This window comes from Gigantopelta aegis, chromosome 1 (genome assembly GCF_016097555.1).
Source record: "Gigantopelta aegis isolate Gae_Host chromosome 1, Gae_host_genome, whole genome shotgun sequence".
Classification (NCBI taxonomy): domain Eukaryota; kingdom Metazoa; phylum Mollusca; class Gastropoda; order Neomphalida; family Peltospiridae; genus Gigantopelta; species Gigantopelta aegis.
In genome coordinates this window covers 29,234,771-29,258,121 of record NC_054699.1, presented here as the reverse complement: position 1 = coordinate 29,258,121, position 23,351 = coordinate 29,234,771, and the positions used below count along the sequence as shown (strand labels likewise).

General features: G+C 38.4%; 1 protein-coding gene across 1 annotated transcript in view; it reads right to left on the bottom strand.

The window, feature by feature from the left end:
- Positions 1-15,793: 15,793 nt before the first annotated feature.
- Positions 15,794-23,351, bottom strand: part of LOC121374928 (neuroligin-1-like) — a 102,253-nt gene continuing 94,695 nt past the window's right edge. Inside the window, 2 exon segments of the mRNA XM_041502108.1 lie at positions 15,794-16,782; positions 20,346-20,461. Of these exon segments, the coding sequence (XP_041358042.1) occupies positions 15,794-16,782; positions 20,346-20,461 (1,105 nt within the window).

Here is a 23,351-nt window from a genome sequence, read left to right as displayed (position 1 = left end):
AACCATATATTAGACACATTTTTTTCTTCAGAACATTCATTCTACGTGAAAGGTAGATATTCATTTGCATGATTAAAACACTCTCCTTCGTGAACTGTAAAACACAGTCATGGTTTGAAAACAGTCAACATTTAACTGGCTATTAGTGTTCCACGCCTGTGAATGGAGCGCTATGGGTAAACATTATTTGAGAGAGAGTGAACGCATAACTATTACGAGTAAACATATTTGAGGGAGAGTAAATGCATAACTATGACGGGTAAACGTATTTAAGAAAGAGTACACACATAACTAACGAGTAAACATTATTTCCCGTGTTACCAACCGCGAATAAACTCACAAATCTGAAAGATAAACAGATTGTCAGAGCCCAACTCTGTATTAATACCTTTTTGGTGGAGATAATGGACTGATTTACATATCTTTATCGACAGAAATGATATCTTGCCAATAAGGAAGGAAATGTTTTATTTAACGACACACTCAACACATTTTATTTTCTGTTATAATGGCGTCGGACATATGGTTAAGGACCACACAGATATTGAGATAGGAAACCCGCTGTCACAACGTCATGAGCTACTCTTTTCGATTAGCAGCAAGGGATCTTTTGTATGCACCATCCCACTGAGCTACGTCCAGCCCCTGCCAATACGATGCTGCTTGCTACTGAAAATACGACACGATTATTATGTTTATTGTTCGGTTAATACAACATGTTGTAAGTCTCGTGGCTGAATTATTGATTTATTTTTATAGGTTTCGTCTCCGTCATTCTGTCTGTCTTTCCGTCTGTCAAACATATAATATTTCGAATTTTTGCTTTCACAATAACTCAAAATATTATAGTTTTACATTACATTTCACTTACAGTTTCTTTCTTAGAATATAAAATATTTCTATAGCTAATGGATTTCTGGACATAGTAATGCTTTGTGTTAACTCAATATCGATTTGTTTTCTAAAATAATTTAATACGTACGAATTTATTATTTGTTCCAACGGGCAAACGAAATTCAGCCAAAGGTCATTTCAAAACATTAATGCTGATATGTGTGTTTATTTTGTCGGGGGTGGGGTGGGAGGTTTACAAATGAAAGTCTTGCTAGGACTGAAAACTCAGTGTAGTCCTTATTAACATTATCTGCGACCAAAACCTTGCTAACATAATATAACATTTGCAAAAACTGAGCAAAATGTCTGCAGATCCGGTAGAGCGGTCGGTCTGGGATCGATCACCGTCGGTGGCCCAATGGAGTATTTTTCGTTACAGCCAGCATACCACGACTGACATATCAAAGGCCATGGGATGTGCTATCCTGTCTGTGGGATGGTGCATATGAAATATCCTTTGCTACTAATGGAAAAAAATGTGACGGGTTGATTATATGTCATAGATTAGCAAATGGTTGATATCCAATAGTTGATGATTGATAAATTAATGTGTTCCAATGGTGTCGTTAAAGAAAATAAACATGACCTGTTTTGTCTACTAACCCTTAATTAATATTGTTGAGTATAGAAATACGACTGCAGTTTGTATTATTGAAATTGGGGTCTGTTAAAACTAGTGAGGATAGAGTGGGCTCCGTCAGCCTAAAGTTTGTTTTGTTTAAAGGGGCATACCCCAGTTTCAACCCGTGAAAATTAACACTAAGTTTACTTAATGTACACACCTGTAACACATTTGGATAAAGTTACAATTGAGTGAAACATGAGTCTGTGACTTTGAAATGGTGAAATACCCTCTAAAATAGACTAAAACTCGATCCCATAACTGTTACCTCTCAGACGCACGTGCATTTTTTTAAATATGAGAAATGCATTTTGTAATATTAAAAACACAAGGATGACCAAAACCACTTCGAATGTACGGAACTTGATAATCTAAACAATAAAATATAAGTAAAGTATGATTTAAGTTATTAAAAACAGTTATAATAGAAATAAATATGCGTTAGTGTTTAAAAGCTAGTGTATGTTCCTTTAACGACTGCTCTGTTCGACACCACTAGAGCATACTGATTTATTAATCAGCGGCTATTAGATGTCAGACAGTTGGCAATTCTGACATATAGTCTTAAAGAGGAAACCTGCGACAGTTTCCATTTGTAGCAAGGGATCTTTTATATGCACCATAGCACAAAAAAGGATAACACATACGACGGCCATTGATAGATCAGTCGTGGTGCACTGGTTAGGACGAGAAATAGCCTAATGGTCCAACGGATCCCAGTCCCAACTGCCCTTGCCTACGTGCTATCAATAAAAATATTTGTTCCAGTGTTGTTCTGTGACTTGCTGGCTGCTTCAATTTGTTAATTTTATAAATGGGTTCCAAACTGATTGGGAATTCTTTACACAAGTAGATCGATGGGGGGTTTGAAAGTGCTGCTCAAGTCTTACTTTTTTTTGTCATTGATATTTTCCAATTCTCTTCTTTTTAGCTCTCACATTATTGATAAATTTCCTGACATTAGAGACGTTATTTTTTTTTTTCTTATTTAAAACCATAAAATGCATTAATGCACTGCGTGACACCTTCCTTGATCGATGCATAAATCAAACATTAAAAGTAAACAAAACAAATCAAATCAAATATTCGAAGTCGTTAAAGGCATATTGTCACAGACCACTGACCTATTTTATGGTCTACCAAAGTATTACCTGAACAAAAATAATTTGATTTGTCCCTAAATGTACTTTATTCAACCATCTTCATAACCACCATACTCCATTTATTAATGATATTTTGTAAAAAATAATTGAATTATGGCAATGGTCCATAATTCAAAAACTAAAATTGCCGAGAGAGTTGACATGGATTTCACTCCATCATGGTTCTGTTAAGGTGATGCAAAAGCTAGATTTGGTTTCCAACAATTAATGTAATTTTTTATTTATTGTCCATTTTTTGAGAAATCTGCGACAATATGCCTTTAAATAATGAGTAAACAAAATGTTTATGTTTATTTTAAAATAATTAAAATATAATTAGGAACATTTGAGAAAGTCCATTTTTTGGCAGAGCTCATCGGTGGTGTGTGGGGAATGATGTGTTCTCATATTGACGAGGATGACACTGCCATTATAGGTGACACATGTGACACACACACACGAAAAATAGCCCAATGGGCCCACCGATGGGGATCGATCCCAGACCGACCGCGCATCAAGCGAACGCTTTAGCTACACCTTCAAGACCGATTCATCAACTTTGTTTTGTTTAACGACACCACTAGAGCACATTGATTAATTAATCATCGGCTATTGGATGTCAAACATTTGGTAATTATGACACATAGTCATCAGGGGAAACCCGCTACATTTTCTTAATGCAGCAAGGGATATTTTGTCTGCACTTTCCCCAGAGACAGGAAATCACATACCCCGGCCTTTGAACAGTTGTGGTGCACTGGTTGTAATGAGAAAAAAACCCAATGAGGTGAATGGATCCACCGAGGTGGTCCGATCCTGCGACACAACACACTCAAGCGACCGATTTATCAGCTGATCAAACCACTGGAACCCAGCAACGACCCATCAGTTCCGACCGACACAGTCCGTAGACATTTAGCGTACACCAACCTCTCGCGGTCAGGACGTAGCCCAGTGGTAAAGCGTTCGCTTGATGCGCGGTCGGTCTGGTATCGATCCCTGTCGGTGGGCCCATTGGGCTATTTCTCGCTACAACCAGTACGACTGGTATATCAAAGGCCGTGGTATGTGCTATCCTGTCTGTGGGATGGTGCATATAAAATATCCCTTGCTGATAATCGAAAATAGTAGCCCAAATATTACTTAATATGTTTATCTCTGTCTTTCTGTCTCTGTCTGTCTTTCTGTCTCTCTCTCTCTCTCTCTCTCTCTCTCTCTCTCTCTCTCTCTCTCTCTCTCTCTCTCTCTCTCTCTCTCTCTCTCTCTCTCTCTCTCTCTCTCTCTGTCTGTATCTCTTCCTCCCTCCCCTTCTATGTCTATCTCTCTCTCTGTCTCTATCTATCTCCCTCCACATCTCTCTATCTCACTCCCCCTCTTTCTCTATCCCACTCCCCCTCTCTCCCTACCCCTTTCTCTCTCTCTCTCTCTCTCTCTCGCTGTCTCTGTCCGTCCTTCCGTCTGTCTGTCTCTCTGTCTCTGTCTCTCTCTGTCTCTCTGTGTCTCTCTCTCTCTCTCTCTCTCTCTCTCTCTCTCTCTCTCTCTCTCTCTCTCTCTCTCTCTCTCGCTCTCTCTCTCTGTATGTGTGTGTCTGTGCGCGCGTGTGCGTGTGTGTTAGTATGTCTGGTAAATCAGTCATTGAACACTGTGGCCCACTGGACAGCTTCAACCGGGGTTCCTCGTGGTATGTGCTATCCTGTCAACGGAAAGTGCGTTTGTTGGAACCCATACCAATAATAAGTATCTATTACCTTCTTAATTGCCGGGAAAATGTTTTCTCAATATGTTGATAGCCCGTAGGAATCTTGGTGGGTGTGTGTGAGGGGGGGGGGGGGGGGCTTGTGTGCCCCCACTGCAGATTGTGTCCACCCCCTACTCCTGATGTAGTTTAAATGGGCCTGTTATATGAACAACACAACAGTTATCATATTCAGAATCGAATCTCTGCACAAGATAAAGTCGAAAGGATGTAGTTTAAAATGTATTGGGGAATCGAAAAACAAACAAACTTTCCTTGCCTTTCTCTATCCCGAGAACAACACTTCAGCACAAAGGCGAAACGTCCCTTGACACACAACACACACACCAACAGAGCTATTTTCGGATGACGCAGAATTCTTCTAAATGCAATTTAACACATTTTTCTCAAAGGCGTATTTTTGCAGTTGAAAAACAATTGAATCGGAGTTACCGGTAACCGACATTGATCACGTGTTATGGAAAACGCGCCTCGCCGCTTTAATTGGCTGACGGTTGCAAATTTGCTGTAACCTAGTGGACGAAATCGGATCACGGGCTCGAAAGTCGTGGCATAACATAGTTGTCAAGGAAGACAAGCCACCGGGACATAAAACAATGCATAATTTTGACGACACGGCTTACTGCAGGGTGCGTTGCGGGACGTAGCCCATTGGTAAAGCGCTTGCTCGATGCGCGGTCGGTGTGGGATCAATCCCCGTCGGTGGGCCCATTGGGCTATTTCTCGTTCCAGCCAGTGCACCACGACTGGTACATCAAAGGCCGTGGTATATACTACCCTGTCTGTGGGATGGTGCATATAAAAGATACCTTGCTGCTAATCGAAAAATGTAGCCCATGACGTGGCGACAGCGGGTTTCCTCTCTCAATATGGTCCTTAACCATATGTCTGACGCCATATAACCATAAATAAAATGTGATGAGTGCGTCGTTAAATAAAGCATTTCTTTCTTTACTTTTCCTGCAGGGTGTATACTACCAAATGAAATCCCATAGACGACAATAGTAACGTGGCTAAAACTCCTACCTGCAGCGTATCAAGCGACATAAACACCTCGATATAGATACTGCCACCCACCACCCTTAAAGAGAATCAGAAAACAATTGGGAATCAAGCTGCTCATTTCAGAGATAATGGGTAGCGTCTATCACTACTCTAGTTCCTCATAAAATTTGAGTACTTTTTTTACAGGTAACCCATACATGTTTCAAACACAAGCTTAAGACTACTTGACACAATAGTACTAGATGAAATCAAATTTCATATATATATATATTTTTCTTCCCAAATGAAACTAATTTGTTTTACAACCAACACACTCACCCAGCCGGAAATTATTTGGTTTAGTACTACCCGCAGGGGCGTGGCGTGATCTGAACCTGGCGTGTGGGGTTGTCGTTTCGTCTACATTTTACCTGGACACCTATACGTATATAGAGAATTACACCTAAATGTATATAGAGAATTACACCTAAATGTATATAGAGAATCATACATGAGTGGCCGTTAGATACCATTTATCTCACAACGAGTTGTTTTCAAATGTATCTAAGCAGCGAAAGCGAGTTTTATACGTTTTTAAACAACGAGTTGTCAGATAAATAGTATCTAAAGAAGACGAATGCATTACTCTATTTCTTACATTTCCTCAAAAACCAGGTTTTAAGCAAATTGTAACATCTTTTTCGACTAAAAGTTATTTACAGCTGTTGCACTTGAATGTGAATGTCAGGTTAACTATACGTCACAGCCTAATCGATTTCCATCTCGTTTGTTTTTTACTGGATGTATAGCATTGGTGACCTGGTCATCACCTAGGAGCAGCCAGTCGTATGTCGTGAAATTGTTAACACACGTACATCATAAATAACACATGGTGTTCTCACCAACGGGTGTATAAGAAAGCCTAATATTGCATTGTAAATAGTATTTTACCCTCAGCTTAGGGCCATGATTTCTTTACGTGTTTTGAGGCGAGACGTAGTAGCCTCGCTCGATGCGCGGTCGGTGTGAGATCGATCCCCGTGGGTGGCCTCATTGCGCTATTTCTCGTTCCAGCCAGTGCACACCGACTGGTATACCAAAGGCCGTGGTATGTACTACCCAGTATGTGGGATGGTGCATATAAAAGATCCCTTGCTGTTAATCGAAAACAGTAGACCATGAAGTGGCGACAGCGGGTTTCCTCTCTTGATATCTATATGGTCCTTAACCATATGTCTGACGCCATATAACCGTAAATAAAATGTGTTGAGTGCGTCGTTAAATAAAACATGTCTTTCTTTCTTTACGTGTCTGATGATGACAGTTTTTTCTTTGTTTAACGCCAACACGAGAACACATTGATTTATGGTTCTTGGTCAACTGGATGTCAAACATACGGTCATTCTGACACAGTCATAGAGGAAACTCTACTACGTGTTTCCATTAGTAGCAAGGGATATTTTTATAGGCACCATCCCGCAGACAAGATAGCACATACCACGGCCCTTGATATACCAGTCGTGGTGCACTGGCTAAAACGAGAAATAGCCCAAATGGACCCACCGACAGGGATCGATCCTAGACCGACCGCGCAACAGTCGAGCACTTTACCACTAGGCTACGTCCCACCTTCAAGTCTGACGAAGAAAGGTCTCACTACACAGATGTCATCTGCCATTGAAACCCATGTTAAATTGCCCAACTTCAAACGAAGATTGCCAATAGAATGGGTTCTCGTTGGCACTAACAACATACACCATTGCGAACATACATTATATAAGCATTTATTTTCACTCCAAAATTGGGAACATTTCCGTCTCAGGTTTTTGCTATAAGACCGCAACTGGCTGTAGTACCGGTCCGAACAGGTGGTTCATTAACCGATTCACTCCGGCTGTCTCTTACGCTATACACTCATGTCCCAAGAGATCGATGCACAATATTATAAAATAACATGGGCAAAATACAACCAGAAGGCTCTCCATACATATTGTTTTAATTCTTCACCATTTCCTAGAAGTGAATATGTGAACTATAACATGTGTCACAATTAGGAACTATAGTGGACCGTGATCAATGAACTCTCACCCGGAAGTGATCTGTGTAGTGAGACCAATGCTAAAAGACTTGCAAAGAGAATGCTTTGTTGTCTAGCAGAGCCCAAGAGAACTTTGTGAATGAGGCCCCTGGACAGATAACTCATATACCTGAGGTATGAGCCCATGACAGCGTGTTTGAACCGTAACTGTAAAGAAATCAAATGAATGTTACTAACCGCTAATATTGAACCACCTGTCCTGGACAGACATCCCAGATAAAGGCAGCTTAATTAATGGATATTAATTGCATTTAAGCACTGGAAATGGCATGATTTCATTCATTTCAACTTATTTTCATGCTTATATACAATTAAGGTTCAAGCACGCTGTCCTGGGCACACACCTCAGCTATATGGGCTGTCTGTCCAGGACAGTGGATTAGTTGCTAGTTGGTTAGTGGTTAGTGAGAGAGAAGAGGGTGCAGTGGCCTTAAACCTACCCATTGAGCCCTTAAGAACTCGCTCTGGGTTGAAGCCGGTGCCTGGCTGCGAATCCTGTATCTACCAGCCTGTAGTCCGACGGCTTAACCACTGCGCCACCGAAGCCGGTATATGACATGAATGTGCCAAGCAACCCACTGTTTAAACGACCTTTTTGACGAAACTGGCCAAAGAGCACAAACGAAAGCTATGCGCGTGAAACAGGAACAAAACAACAAAACAACACAACAATGAGTTCAAATGTGTTTCCTTTTTATTCATAAATTATTTTATATGTATATATACATTGTTGTCAAATATGTACACCACTTTTGCTAATTCTTCTGTATTTAAAAGTTAAACATGGACGCTATTTCACTGTTAACAAATTTGTACATCCATGTTTTAATAGTGATTATAATGCAGAGCAGAGGATAATCTAGCGATACTATGCCCTTTAAAGTTTAGAGATTGCTAGACAAACTGTACGACTCGGGAGAGGGGTGGAACAGGGTGCGGTCTTTATGAAATTTAAAAACCATGGTTACCATTTCACAAAGCTCTCTTAAACAACACCACATCGACCTTGCAAAAAAGTTAAAGTCTGTTTTTATTTAATAACACCACTAGAACACATTTATCAATTATCGGCTATTGGATGTCAAACCTTTTGACATATAGTCTTAGAGAGGAAACCCACTACATTTTTTTTTCATTAGTAGCAAGGGTTCTTTTATATGCACCATGTTACAAACATGACAGCACATATCACGGCTTTTGATATGCCAGTCGTGGTGCATTGGCTGGAACGAGAAATAGCTCAATGATCCCATACCGATCGGGCATCAGGCGAGCGCTTTGCTATTGCGCGACATCCCACCTAGACGTTTTGTATGACACTGTGAGATAGCAAAGTGGCGAGAGGTGGTGAATTTTGCTAAAAAAAAATATTTCAGAAAGACTCCGACTTTTTGAAATAGGTATCAGAAAGGATTTTTTAAACTCCGTCTTCTTTTTCTAAACGTGTTAAATGAAAAAAAAAATGAAAAAAAAAAAACCCTCACAAAACCCCCAAACAAAACCCAAACAACTACTGAATGGCCAGACTATTTAAACATGTGACTAGCCTTTTAGGCAACTACAATAAAGTACGTTAAAGCACTAAAAACAAATTGATTGGAAGTTCATAACAAAAATGCTCCGAATTAAAGCATATACAGTACAATCTCGGAAGGGTCGAATACACCACAATGCTCGAACCAAAAAACGAAGTCTCGAGTTACACATACACGATGTTGACCGAATGGTTAGGTCGAACTACCCGATGGGTCGAACACTTTCTCGAGCACCAACGGGGACCATCTGTATATTGTGTTAAGCTGAGTTGTGAAGTGGGATTACACATGGACAATGAACAGTGAAAACCAGTTGCACGAAGACTAAAAATATATACACGCCATCTCTTGAAATGTTTCCTGATAATATTATTGTTCCGATATAAATTCTGATAATTAAACTGACCTACAACAAAGTAGTCAATATACTGTCTTTTTTTCTGATTGTGCAGAGCTTAGGATGTTTATGAAAGAACACCCGGAACTGTCTAAAATATACCAGTCATGTAATCGTGGAAATTACCTTCTTTCTGTATGACTATACTAAACAAACAGATAACATTATTTACATAATGCTCTTTAAACCTGGGCCGAGTTCAGCCAGATCGAGCAGTAAAAAAAAAAAAAACGTCCGCTAGACTGATTTATGCGTTTCACGGTAAACCAAATGGCCACGTCGAGAACCAATCAAATAGTTCTCGAACGTTTGCGAAATGTTCTCTGGCTGAACATGGGGCTGAACAATCTAAGAGTAGTGGTCAAACTACCATTTCTGGCGCACTTTCTCCCATTGGATTAAGTTTAACACGTGAAAGGCGTCACCTCGTCAGCATCACCCCCAGGTGGGGAGACGCCTCGCTCATGTTAATCCAATGGGAGAAAGTGCCCCCAGAAACGGTAGTTTCACCACTACTCCAAAGCATAATTTTTACAACCCCCCCCCCCCCCCCCCCCCCCCACCACCTCCCCGAAGCGTATATACATTGTTAAATGTAGGCCATCATAGGCTATTGAACTTAACGTCTTATTTAGTGATTTGTAAATGGCTCCTCTCATTTAAGACGAAATAACATTAAAAACTATGACCCCCTCACCTCATGGGTTAGTTGTATCTTAATGTAACGTAGAGAACATGTTACTACATTTTAATATTAATTTAAATCAAATCAGATAATTGTGTCGTTGGTTTTCATGCTATAATGGACGGATGTACTAAAGAACAAATACGTGTGCCATTTTACGTTAACGCAATACAGATGTGGGGGTCTAAAATATAGTTCCAATTATTCATAAGACGCATATGTGTAGTCTCTTTCAATAAATGAATAAATAAAGGTTATCAATTAACAAACTGGAAAATGTGAAACTCATTTAAGACGTTTTATCTGTGGCCCAATAACATTAAAAACTATGTCGACCCCCTCCCCCCCCCCAAGTATATCCTTGAAAATCATTAAAATGTGGTTAATTAGAGAATATTGAGTATATCCTTGAAAATCATTAAAATGTATATCCTTGAAAATCATTAAAATGTGGTTAATTAGAGAATATTGAGTATATCCTTGAAAATCATTAAAATGTGGTTAATTAGAGAAGTATTGAGTATATCCTTGAAAATATATCCTTGAAAATCATTAAAATGTGGTTAATTAGAGAAGTATTGAGTATATCCTTGAAAATCATTAAAATGTGGTTAATTAGATATCCTTGAAAATATTGAGTATATCCTTGAAAATCATTAAAATGTGGTTAATTAGAGAAGTATTGAGTATATCCTTGAAAATCATTAAAATGTGGTTAATTAGAGAATATTGAGTATATCCTTGAAAATCATTAAAATGTGGTTAATTAGAGAAGTATTGAGTATATCCTTGAAAATCATTAAAATGTGGTTAATTAGAGAATATTGAGTATATCCTTGAAAATCATTAAAATGTGGTTAATTAGAGAAGTATTGAGTATATCCTTGAAAATCATTAAAATGTGGTTAATTAGAGAATATTGAGTATATCCTTGAAAATCATTAAAATGTGGTTAATTAGAGAATATTGAGTATATCCTTGAAAATCATTAAAATGTGGTTAATTAGAGAAGTATTGAGTATATCCTTGAAAAAAATCATTATTGAGTAATCCTTGAAAATCATTAAAATGTGGTTAATTAGAGAAGTATTGTATTGAGTATATCCTTGAAAATCATTAAAATGTGGTTAATTAGAGAAGTATTGAGTATATCCTTGAAAATCATTAAAATGTGGTTAATTAGAGAAGTATTGAGTATATCCTTGAAAATCATTAAAATGTGGTTAATTAGAGAAGTATATGAGTGGTTATATCCTTGAAAATCATTAAAATGTGGTTAATTAGAGAAGTATTGAGTATATCCTTGAAAATCATTAAAATGTGGTTAATTAGAGAAGTATTGAGTATATCCTTGAAAATCATTAAAATGTGGTTAATTAGAGAAGTATTGAGTATATCCTTGAAAATCATTAAAATGTGGTTAATTAGAGAAGTATTGAGTATATCCTTGAAAATCATTAAAATGTGGTTAATTAGAGAAGTATTGAGTATATCCTTGAAAATCATTAAAATGTGGTTAATTAGAGAAGTATTGTATTAGCCAAAGTCTAAATTTTGTAGCCATTTTGTTTATGCGCTTCACGTTAAACCAAATGGCCACGTCGGTAACCAGCCAAATAGTTCGCGAACGTTAGCGACACGTTCGCTGGCTGAACTTAGGCCAGTATTCACAATGAAATGGGAAAATTGCAACTAGAAAAGAAATGAATGTGTATTTTAAGACAATCATTTATAGAGGGCACCAGAAAATAAAGGCTAATCAGTGTTATGGTTAGTAATTAGAACATTCAATTATGTGAAGTGCCTAACGGTATACTGACCTGCAATTCTTAATGTGTTAATCCCAAGTGTTAAAAATAAAATAAATAAACAAATAAATTGATGATTGTCATGATGATGATGCTAATAATAATAATAATAATAATAAAGTTGAAAATTGTATTCGCGTTCAGTGTATATCAACGTACGGCTACATATTGTGTTAGCTGTTTAAAGCAATGTGGCCATTACAACAAATGACCTACAGAATGAGAAAAGAAACCCGATGCTAAGACAAATCTACCAACAAGCAGCATTGGGTGACTAAACTACTTGGGATGGCATGGGATTTTTAAGGTATTATATTTCATTGCAAATCACCAACGTCAGGTGCTTTGGTTATAAACTACAAAAGTCAATAAATATTTTAAACATGTTGTTATTAAATACACATGTTTCCAGTCAATAATATAAACATGTTATTAAATATATGTTTCAAGGGAAAACGATACAAACAACAATTATCAAATTATGGCAAAATATCTCATTTTACGTATATGCATTTTATATTATAATGATTTTCAAATTTCAGTTTTAACAAGACATTCGTATATATATTTATATATAATTTTGTCTCACACACAACATACACACTGACTACTAAAATATATAAAAAGAGTTTCTACACAATTTTAATGTTTCAGTTTTAAAATAAACCTGAATTCTTGAAACATATTAGCCTGAATGACAAATGTTAAATTTGAAATCTTCAAAAGCGTAGTTGTTTCTATATGTACAGACACTAAAATGACTGCACTGCTATTTAAAGCATCTATCACACAAACCAGAATATAATGGAATTTGAAAACATATACCACTTTAATTTGCAGCTACATCAATTAGTGTTTTTGTTCAACAGGAGGCAACAGATCCTCTTCCAATGATTATATCATTCCGTTGTAAATAGAGCAATATCAGTTTCACATACTGATATTTGCATAGAAATTTAAATCAATAGAAGGGCCCAATTCACAATGGTCTCTTAGGCTCTTCTAGACAACAAAGCATCCGCTTTGCAAGTCTTTTAGCATTGCACTACGAGATTGCAAAGTTGCGAGAATTTAGTGAATTAGGCCCCAGGTCTCTATACATAGAGAATACTACATGAGTGGCCGTTAGATACCATTTATCTCACAAAGAGGTGTTTTAAAATGTATCTAACGAGCGAAAGCGCGTTTGTTACGTTTTTAACCAACGAGTTGTGAGATAAATGATATCTACGGGACACGAATATTTTATTTTTCACGTATTTCTTACATATTCTCAAAAACCAGGTTTTAAGCAAAGTTTAACATCTTTTTCGACTAAAAGTTATTTACAGCCGTTGTACTTGTAGCTGACTTACGCGTCACAGACACATGAATGTCAGGGTAACTATACGTCACGGTCTAATCGATTTCCATCGTGTAGTTTCTGATTGGATGTATGGCATTGGTGACCTGGTCATCACCTAGCAGCAACCAGTCGTATGTCTTGCAATTGTTAACACACGTACGGGTGTTAACAGCCATGAGTAACTAAAAATAGCACATGGTGTTCTCACCAACGACTGTGTAAGAAAGATATATAACGCAAACTATGATGAGTTAAATTTCAAATTAATCCTTTTGTTTTATTTATAGCAATAAAAATATATTTTGGAGACAAAAAAAAACCCCTGTTTATGTAAGTTAATTTTCTTTTCTGATGTCCATTGCCCTTCCAGCATAGTCATCATTTAATCTGAGATGAACATCAGAAAGGTAAGAGAGAAAGGAACATTTTAAAATTAACAGATTCACGTGAGACATTCAAATGCTAATTCAGAATTTGACGCATTAGTGATTAATAAAAAAAAATATGCTATCAACATTTTGGCTAGTTGCTTCTGTTAGTACAAAGAGCGTATACCATAAACCCTTGAATAGAAACCTTGGTTTTCGCCACGATCTAAGACCCGGTCTGTTTACAAGGCAGGAGTCTATTGTTTTATGGAATTGTTTCTAAAATAGCTTTGTTGTAGGATTATCCTTTAGTTTACTCTTCTAAGCTTCTTTTTTCTTCTTTTTTTTTTTCTTCTTTTTTGTACAGGTGGAAAACTCTTATCTCACTAAGAAATGAAGATTTGTATAAGCTTTTGACGTCATGGAACGGAAGTGAAGAATACAACGTGGCCATTAACCTGACAAAAGTTAAAACTTTTTTTTAACGACACCACTAGGAAACATTCATTAATTAATCTACTGCTATTGAATGTCAAGCATTTGGTCATTCTGACACGAAGTCATCAGCGGAAACCCGCTACATTTTTTTTTTCCTAATCCATAAAGGGGTCTTGTTTTATGCACGTTCCCACAGACAGGATAGCACATACTACGGTTTTTGACCGGTTGTGGTGTACTGGTTGGAATGAGAGAAAAAAAAAACAATCAGGTGAATGGATGTCCCGAGGTGGTTCGATCCTGCGATGTAAGCACCTCAAGCGAGCGCTCAACCGATTAAGCTAGCCCCCCCCCCCCCCCCCCCATCATGCCCCTTAACCGACAGCATACCTATATTGGAGGATTTACGGTATATAAATGTCAAACAAAACTAGCAACACTACATTTAAGTGTAATTCCTGCCATGTCGTCTTTACCAAAGATACTAGGATCGATCCCCGTCGGTGGACCCATTGAGCTATTTTCCAGCCAGTGAACTACGACTGGTATATCAAAAGCCGTGGTATGTGCTATCCTGTCTTGGGGATGGCGCACATAAAGGATCCCTTGCTACTAATGGAAAACATGTAGCGGGTTTCCTCTCTATGACTGTGTCAAAGTGACCATATGTTTGACATCCAATAGCCGATGATTAATAAATCAATGTGCTCTAGTGGTGTTGTTAAACAAAAACTTTTTAACTTTTTACCAAAGATATTTCATGTTGCATATTATTACCAACAATCTTGCAGTGTACTGGACCTGCCATTTCGGTTGCATCCATGTTGTTCCAGGTTACCGGATTCTGTTACGACTTTGCAGTGCATAAGATGTCATTGTGGACGATCTGGGCGTACTTTTAGTGTCATCATTTGAGCTGTAGTGCCTTGCGTGCCAATTGGGACGTATTCAGTAGAATCAGAGGTTGCTGTCTCCGGTGCTTGTATACGAGAGTGGTAAGAACATTAAAATACAACACCTTCTGGATCGCACAATTTGTGTAATGAGGCTATTCCTATAGCTGCTAATGATAACACCAGACATGAAAATAATGATTTTGCTGAAAGTACAATGTATCTGTTTTGGACATGTCTGTCTTTCACATCTAAAGTGGCAAGAATTTGATTTCACATATGCATTTTTGTTTTGTTTTCCCGCCCACGCCCCGCCCTCGCAATTCATTTGAAAAATAAAACAGACTATATGGCCACCACTCTGTTAATTAATGTTCAGTACAACCTATTTGCGTGCTTAAATCCAATGAAGGTACAAGCACGCTGACATTGGCACAAACCTCAGCTAAATGGGTTATCAGTCCAGGACAGTAGTCGTACGCCTCCCAACTGACCAGTAAACAATCGTTCTGCATAGGAGCCTGGGCAGGGGTTCGAACGCATAACCTAGACGTCCCCATACCAACACCGTACCGATGTCTTCTCGGACTTAGTTCAAAGACAAACACACCAGTGTAACTATCAATCTGCAAACTCTCTCTTCCATGTTTCTCGAAGGAATTGTTTTAAACTTCCCGCTTGGGCACTCGTGACGTAATCAACCCTATCTGACCTGCTTAATCCACACGACTCTGGGTTGGAAGAGTTTCCGACTCTCAGACTGCGCACCCGTGACGTAATAACTTAGATCTGACCTAGATAACTCATACACACATATAACACTATACACTATACAATAGTTATAGCATTATTAGCACTACCGTCCTTCCCCGAACCCTTGTTAATCACTTTGTAAGCAGTTCCGTCGCGTTCGTGTCTTAAATCGGAATAGTCCGGCGGTTTGACCTTGCCAAAAGTGTTCAACGCTGTAGGCTGTCCTACACTGTGTAACTGCGTGCGATGCATAGGGGAAGCATTGGTTGGAACAGCAGTGTATGTATAATTTGAGCTTAGCGGAGAAGAGGTCTTATTTTGCACAGATGACGGTTTCGTGTGATTCTGTGGACTGGCTTGTCCGTTTTTGGCAGTAGCAGGCGACGAACTAGCGTTATGTGGCATCAGGTTGAACGCTTCCGGTGACGTGCTGTTAAGTGCTATTTCCGTTTCCGGTTTCTCTCGTATCTTTGCGTCTTCGATGTCGAGCGGCGGCGGTACCTCTGCCCTCTCCTTCATCTTCTTGATACGCTGCCGCTGGTAGTAGACCCCGGCGAATATGAGAATGTTTAGGAACAGCAACGAGCAACCGACAGCGACGGTTATACTGAGCGGGACGGAACTGTGCGAATCACCCGTATTCCCCGAAGCCGGAGCCAGATCCACCGTGACCCCGTCGCTCGGGTCACCCAGCTGTAGGTTCTCAGAATCACCCGAGACCGTCGTCGATTCCCGGGCACCAATGGAAGATCGGCCGAACTGCAACGGGTTGTCCGATTCGTTCTCTAGCGTGAAGTCGGAGTAATAGCCCTTTGTGGACCACGCGCCGTCGTTAGGGACCCCCCACGTGGGCGATATAGGCGGGATCGGAGGCGGCGATGGAAAGACGTTGTCGTAGGCGGGGACGAGGCGGTGGTAGTCGTCGAACGTCGACATGTTGTTGGCGTTGATGAGGAGATGCTGGGAGGGGTCCGAGTCGTCCTTCTGGTCGATCTTTGGAATCAGGTCGAGCCACAGCGCCAGTTTCTGGCCGCGGTAGTGGTGCCGGATTGTCGGTCTTCTTGCTTGAAACAGAGACAGAGAAAAAAGGGCATTTAATAAACAGTAACAGACACTTCGTAAATATCGTATGAGAGAGAGTAAGAGAGATGGAGAGATACAGGCAGAGAGACAAAGAGACAATTCTACACAAAGAGACAAAGATACACACATAAAGACATACACACACACATTCGCACGTACGCACACAAACACGCACACACATACGCACACATTCAGAGAGAGAGAGAGAGAGAGAGACAGAGAGAGAGAGAGAGAGACACACACACACAGACAGACAGACACGCACACACACACATACATACAGACAGACAGGGAGGTGGAGAGAAGCAGACAGACAAAAACATACACAGGGTAAGAGAAAGATTTATATATACACTCAGAGACAGTGAGAGTGAGAGACAGAGAGACGGATTAGGAGAGAGAGAGAGAGAGAGAGAGAGAGAGAGAGAGAGAGAGAGAGAGAGAGAGAGAGAGAGAGAGAGAGAGAGAGAGACAGAGAGACAGACAGAGAGACAGACAGACAGACAACAAGCGATAAAACATCTGCTTCCGTAGGCTAAACTATGTGATGCACAAGGAAAGGGTACCTGGGGAATGTAGAACCCACAGAAAAGTTAAGGAAACTCCAGTGCCACTACATGGCAAACATGGGGGGGGGGGGGGGGGGGGGGGGGGTCATTTGGAATCGGATATAAGTTACTGTTTGACATGCCAGGCATGGTGGGGCCAATTTGGCAAGGTTCAAAACACAAACACAATACAAAATCATATGTGTGTGATACGTCTAAATTAAGCGAAATAATAATAATAATAATAATAATAATAATAACAACAAACAAAAACAACAACAACAACAATAACGATAACAAGAACAAAAACAACAACATTAACAACAACGACGACGACAATGACGATAATGATGATGGTGATAACCGGCCTCGGTGGTGTCGTGGTTAAACCATCGGACATAAGGCTGGCAGGTACTGGGTTCGCAGCCCGGTACCGGCTCACGCGAGTTTTAACGACTCAATGGGTCACTGTCCTGGACAGACAGCTCTGATATCTGAGGTGTGTGCCTAGGGTAGCGTGCTTGAACTTTAATTTGATATAAACACGAAAATCTGTCAAAATGAAATGAAATGATGGTGATGATGAACATCGTCTTAATCTTAATGATAAAACAAAAAACCAATGACACGCCTAACAACTACAGTCTTTAGTGACAAAACTAGTCATAACATAATGTTATATACACAGTGAACTTATTTAAAGGGACACACCCTAGTGTTTAAACACTAAAGCATATTTTTCCACCTGACCCTAGTTTCAACCCGTAAAAATGGACACTACGTTTGGTTGATTTACAAACCTCTAACAAATTTGGATACAACAGAGTGAAACAAGAGTCTGTGACGTTGAAATACCTTTAAAATAGACTAAAACGCGACTTAATAATGGTTACTTGTCAGACACACGTGCGTTTTTAAAAATATGAAACAAAAATGCATTTTGTGCAGTTAGAAACTCTAGGATGATAAGAAACGCTTCGGATGTACGGAAGTAGATATCCTAAACAATAAAATATAAGTAATGTTTGATTTCAGTGATCATAAACGACTTAGTAGTGAAAAATGTGCCTTAGTGTTTAAAAAATAGGGTCTGTCCCTTTAAGGGCTAGTACACTTTATCATCAGATTTTCCTAGTGTTATATTATGTTAACAAGTTTCGAAACGTTGTTTGATTAAATAGTGACCAGTGATTTTCGCAATAAAAAAAAATAAAATAATAATAATAATAATGAAAACAAAAATTGTTCTCCTATTTTATACCATTTATAAAGAAAAAAATGTCGACATATTTACTGGCCCTAGATTAATTTTTCTGCGAATATTTCTTATCTGGTCTTATTACCAGAATGGACTATGTGGAATCTAAATCACGTGAAACAATTAAGACCAGTTTACATTATGCGATTTGAGGCAACGTTTAGTGCCATGTCCCGAATGAAAAACAAACAAAATAAAGTTTGTTTTGTTTAACGACACCACTAGAGCACATTGATTTATTTATCATCAGCTATTGGATGTCAAACATTTGGTAATTTAAAGATAATTTTATGTGTAATTCAACAGCCTGCAAATATTGTATATTGCCTTAACAGATAGAGTGGTCAGTTTTAATACGAATTTAACCCGTTTTTCAATCAATATAACAGTTTCACTCTGAAATATAATTGGTAACCAGTTACTAGGAAACGTTTTCTGGTGTCGTTCGTTCCTTCACCAAATACGAAAATAGCTTAACTTTTGATCGAACTAGCGACCGGTCATATGTTTATAGGAAGATGACTAGTTTGAGGTTAACTGATGGATAAGGGTCAATGCTATGTTAGTAGGAATACGTCTGCTACAGAGTTACTAATTATATATATATATATATATATATATATATATATATATATATATATATATATATATATATATATGTATGTATGTATGTATGTGTGTATGTGTGTGTGTGTGTGTGTGTGTGTGTGTATATATATGTATATATATATATATATATATATATATATATATATATATATATATATATATATATATATAACTTACACCATATAGTGTAAGAACAGTTATAACGAACATGCTTAGAACGAACTGCCGCATAGAACGAACTGATCGTAAAGTCCCGTTTTATTTCCCTAAACATTAATAACCAACTTATGCAAATGTGTACAACGAATGACTGCTATAACGAACTAAGTATCAAGGTCCTTTCCGGTTCGTTATAACAATATTTTATATATCGAGCTCATGCGAGTGGGTGAAGAGAGCCAAATCTTCGCTTTGACCAGATTGACTTCGCACTGTCAACGAACCACAGTTGAAATCGATGTCGCTTTGTAAAATTTGCGACTACTTGCATTGTACACCTTCGAATATGAATGGTGAAGAACTTGAGGAACACCTAATCATAGATATTGTTATGTTTTTTGTGGGGGGTTTTGTGTTGTTTTTTGGTGGTTGTTTTTCTCACTAAATTGAGTGTAACGTCAAAAGACCTGTGCTATGTTAGTAGGAACACAGCTGATGTAGTGTTACTAATATATTTTTCTCTCACTAAATCTTAAAAAACCCAGCATGATAAATACATAATAATAATAGTTGACTCTGGAATCTCTAACGGTCGGCGTGAGGAACACCTATTGATAGATATTATTATGTTTTTTGTGTATGGTTTTTTGTGTTGTTTTTTGTTGTTGTTGTTGTTGTTTTTCTCACTAAATTGGGTATAACGTCAAACGACCTGTACTATGTTAGTAGGAACACGGCTGCTATAGGGTTACTAACATATATTTTTCTCTCTCTCACTATAATAATATTAATAATATTAATAATAATAATAATAATAATAATAATAATAATAATTGACTCTGGAACCTCTAACGGTCGGTGCTATGTTAGTACAGGGACACGACTAATGGTCTATTAGCATTCGGTGGAGAAAAGTTTCAATAATGCTAACCACTGTTGTGTCCCAAGTCTGTGCCGAGGTCGAACCCACCTATTTGCAGATAGTTCTGTTTCTTGAGGTCGTATTGCGGCCAGTGGATATTCACAAACCGGTTGGTCACCTTGCCGCCGTGGATTGACGTCTGGTTGCGCGGTTCGTTAGGATTCCTGCAGAAGAAACACAAAATGTCAAAAGGTATTCAAGTTAAAGGCGCAGATCTTAGTTTCAGCACGTGAAAATGAACACTACGTTTAGTTAAAGGGACATTTCCGACTTTGCTGCATTGCAAGATGTTTCCACTAATAAAATATTTCTACGATTAAACATACATATTAAATATTCCCTCTTGTTTAGAATATCAGTGTTTGTATATTAAATATGTTTCTGGTCGTCTTAATATTTGTAAGAAGCCCAAACTAGATTTTGTCTTCAAATAATTTCGTACGTACGAAAAAAATATATTTTATGAAATAAAATGAAATTTGACCTAGTACAAATATTAGAAAGACCAGAAACACGTTTAATATACAGCCACTAATATTTTATACAGAGAAATATATTTGATATGTAATTACATTCGTTAAAATATCTCTGTTAGTCCATAGCATCTTAAAAATTGTAGCAAACTCAGGAATGTCCCTTTAATCATCAAACCCGCAACACAGATTCGAACAAGGTTGTAACAGAGAGAAGCTAAGGTATGTGATGTTTTAACAGGAAAATAGCGTCTAACAATAACTAGAGCTTGTCTCGATAACCATTACTTCTCAGACGAACGTGCGTTTTTTTATAATGACAACACAAATATGCATTTTGGGATATTGCAAAAACCTGGATGATGAGAACCACTTCAGTTGTACGAAAACTAATATTGAAATAATAAAATGTAAGTACATGTACTTCTAATTTAAATGATCACAATCGGCTTTAATAATGAAAAATACGTCGTAGTGTTTACAAACTAGGGTCTGTCATTTTAAAGATTGTCTGAAAGACAAAACGCATTAAAAGTTTCAAAATTGTAGGTTCCAGTAGTTCAGGACTGATTCCGCAGTTCTAAGGTATTAGGGGCGCAACGTAGCCCAGTGGTAAAGCGCTCGCTTGATGCGCGGTCGGTCTGAGATCAATTCCCGTTTGTGGGCCCATTGGATTATTTCTCGTTCCAACCAGTGCACCACGACTGGTATATCAAAGGCCGTAGTGTGTACTCCCCTGTCTGTGGGATGGTGCATATAATAATAATAATAATAAATTAACAAATGTTTGACATCCAATAGCTCTAGTGGTGTCGTTTAAGAAAACAAACTTTTATCTTAACTCTACGTTATTGGGCCCCGTTTCACGAAGCAATCTTAGCGCTAACTTCAAGTGCACAATATAAGGTAGTTATGGTCTTAGGGCTAAGATCACTTCGTGGAAAGGGGGCCCTTGAGAACAAACACGCGAGCGATTATTTTAGAAATAATTGATTTCAATTGCCGTATCCTAACCGTATGCGTTATACACATTATAGACGACAAAGCCCATTATCTGTTTTAAAATCGAATCTATATTCAAATCCAAGGCTAGAAATCTAGTTCATCGGCTCGTTTGGAATTGTGGGGGAAACAATTATGATCATCTAACAACTCAGGTTGGTTTGTGTCATTTAAAAAGGACAAATGTCAATGCTAAGGGTGCATCGGTCTATCAATAAGCTGGACCAAAGCAAGCTAGGTCAAAGATGCATATTTTTTTTTTTTTAAAACACGAAAAAACAATTAACCCGCATACCTTAAGAGAGAGAGAAAGAGAGAGAGAGAGAGAGAGAGAGAGAGAGAGAGAGAGAGAGAGAGAGAGAGAGAGAGAGAGAGGGGGGGGAGAGGAGGGAAGGAAGGAGAGAGAGAGAGAGAGAGAGAGAGAGAGAGAGAGAGAGAGAGAGAGAGAGAGAGAGAGAAGATGATGATGAAGAAGAAGAAACTCAACCACACTTCTTTAAGTACAAGATACAAATAACCGTATATGTACCGATATGCTTGAACTGATGTTCAGTTTACATTGTATATGCGTTCCAGCCATTGCACCACGACTGGTATATCAAACGCTGTAGTATGTTCTATTCTGTCTATGAGATGGCCTCAGACCACAATTAATTTCGCTATATGTTTCTATATAGCCTTAGTGGCTATAACATTTTTATTAATATCAGCAGGCCCGTGAAGTTTTGTATGTACCTTTGCCTGCATGGGGGACACATACCCTGAAAAGGACAACCCCTGTTGTCCAGCTCTTTCTCCCAGCATATTGGTTTAAACAGACACACCCTCTAAACCAGGCCGGAGTACACCCATTTTACACAAAAAGCACTACTTTTGCATGGGCCGGAATTACCACAAACAAGTCTTCAATGTCAACAAGTTACACATGTTTACAAACTACATGCTATGCCCTGTCACTTCAGTCAAACAGTTGCCACTTCATAGATGTCTGCCATGAAATAATCACAGTCAAACAGCAGACTACTTGCGCGGTGAAACTTTCGGATTTTGGACAACCAAATGGGAAGATAACTGTAATCTGAGGCCAGATGGTGCATAAAATATCCCTTGCTACTAATAGAAAAACGTACCGGGATTCCTATCTAAGACTATAAATCAAAATTATCAAATGTTTGACATTCAATAGCCAATGATTAATAAATCAATATGCGCTAGTGGTGTCGTTAAACAAAATAAACTTTAGCATTGTATATGCTAGTCTGTTTTACAACTGTTTTCTTTAGTTGACAATGTCAACTAAATTGATGTTCGGCAAGGTACAACACTTGAAACTAGATTTTCCTACGAAAGAAACAGAAGGGGAAAAAAGAGTTTACAAATCAAATAGACAACCACAAGAAGAGTTATTCGACCAATCAGAAAACTGAATATGAATTCAAACACAAACGACTGTACAGAAGGCTGCGCGTTTATTCTGAGATGGTTGCCCGTGGTACTAACCACGCATCTCTCCAATTCTACGCTTTGCAACATTCAGACGTGTAGACATAAAACGACAATGACATCAAACAAGACTGCT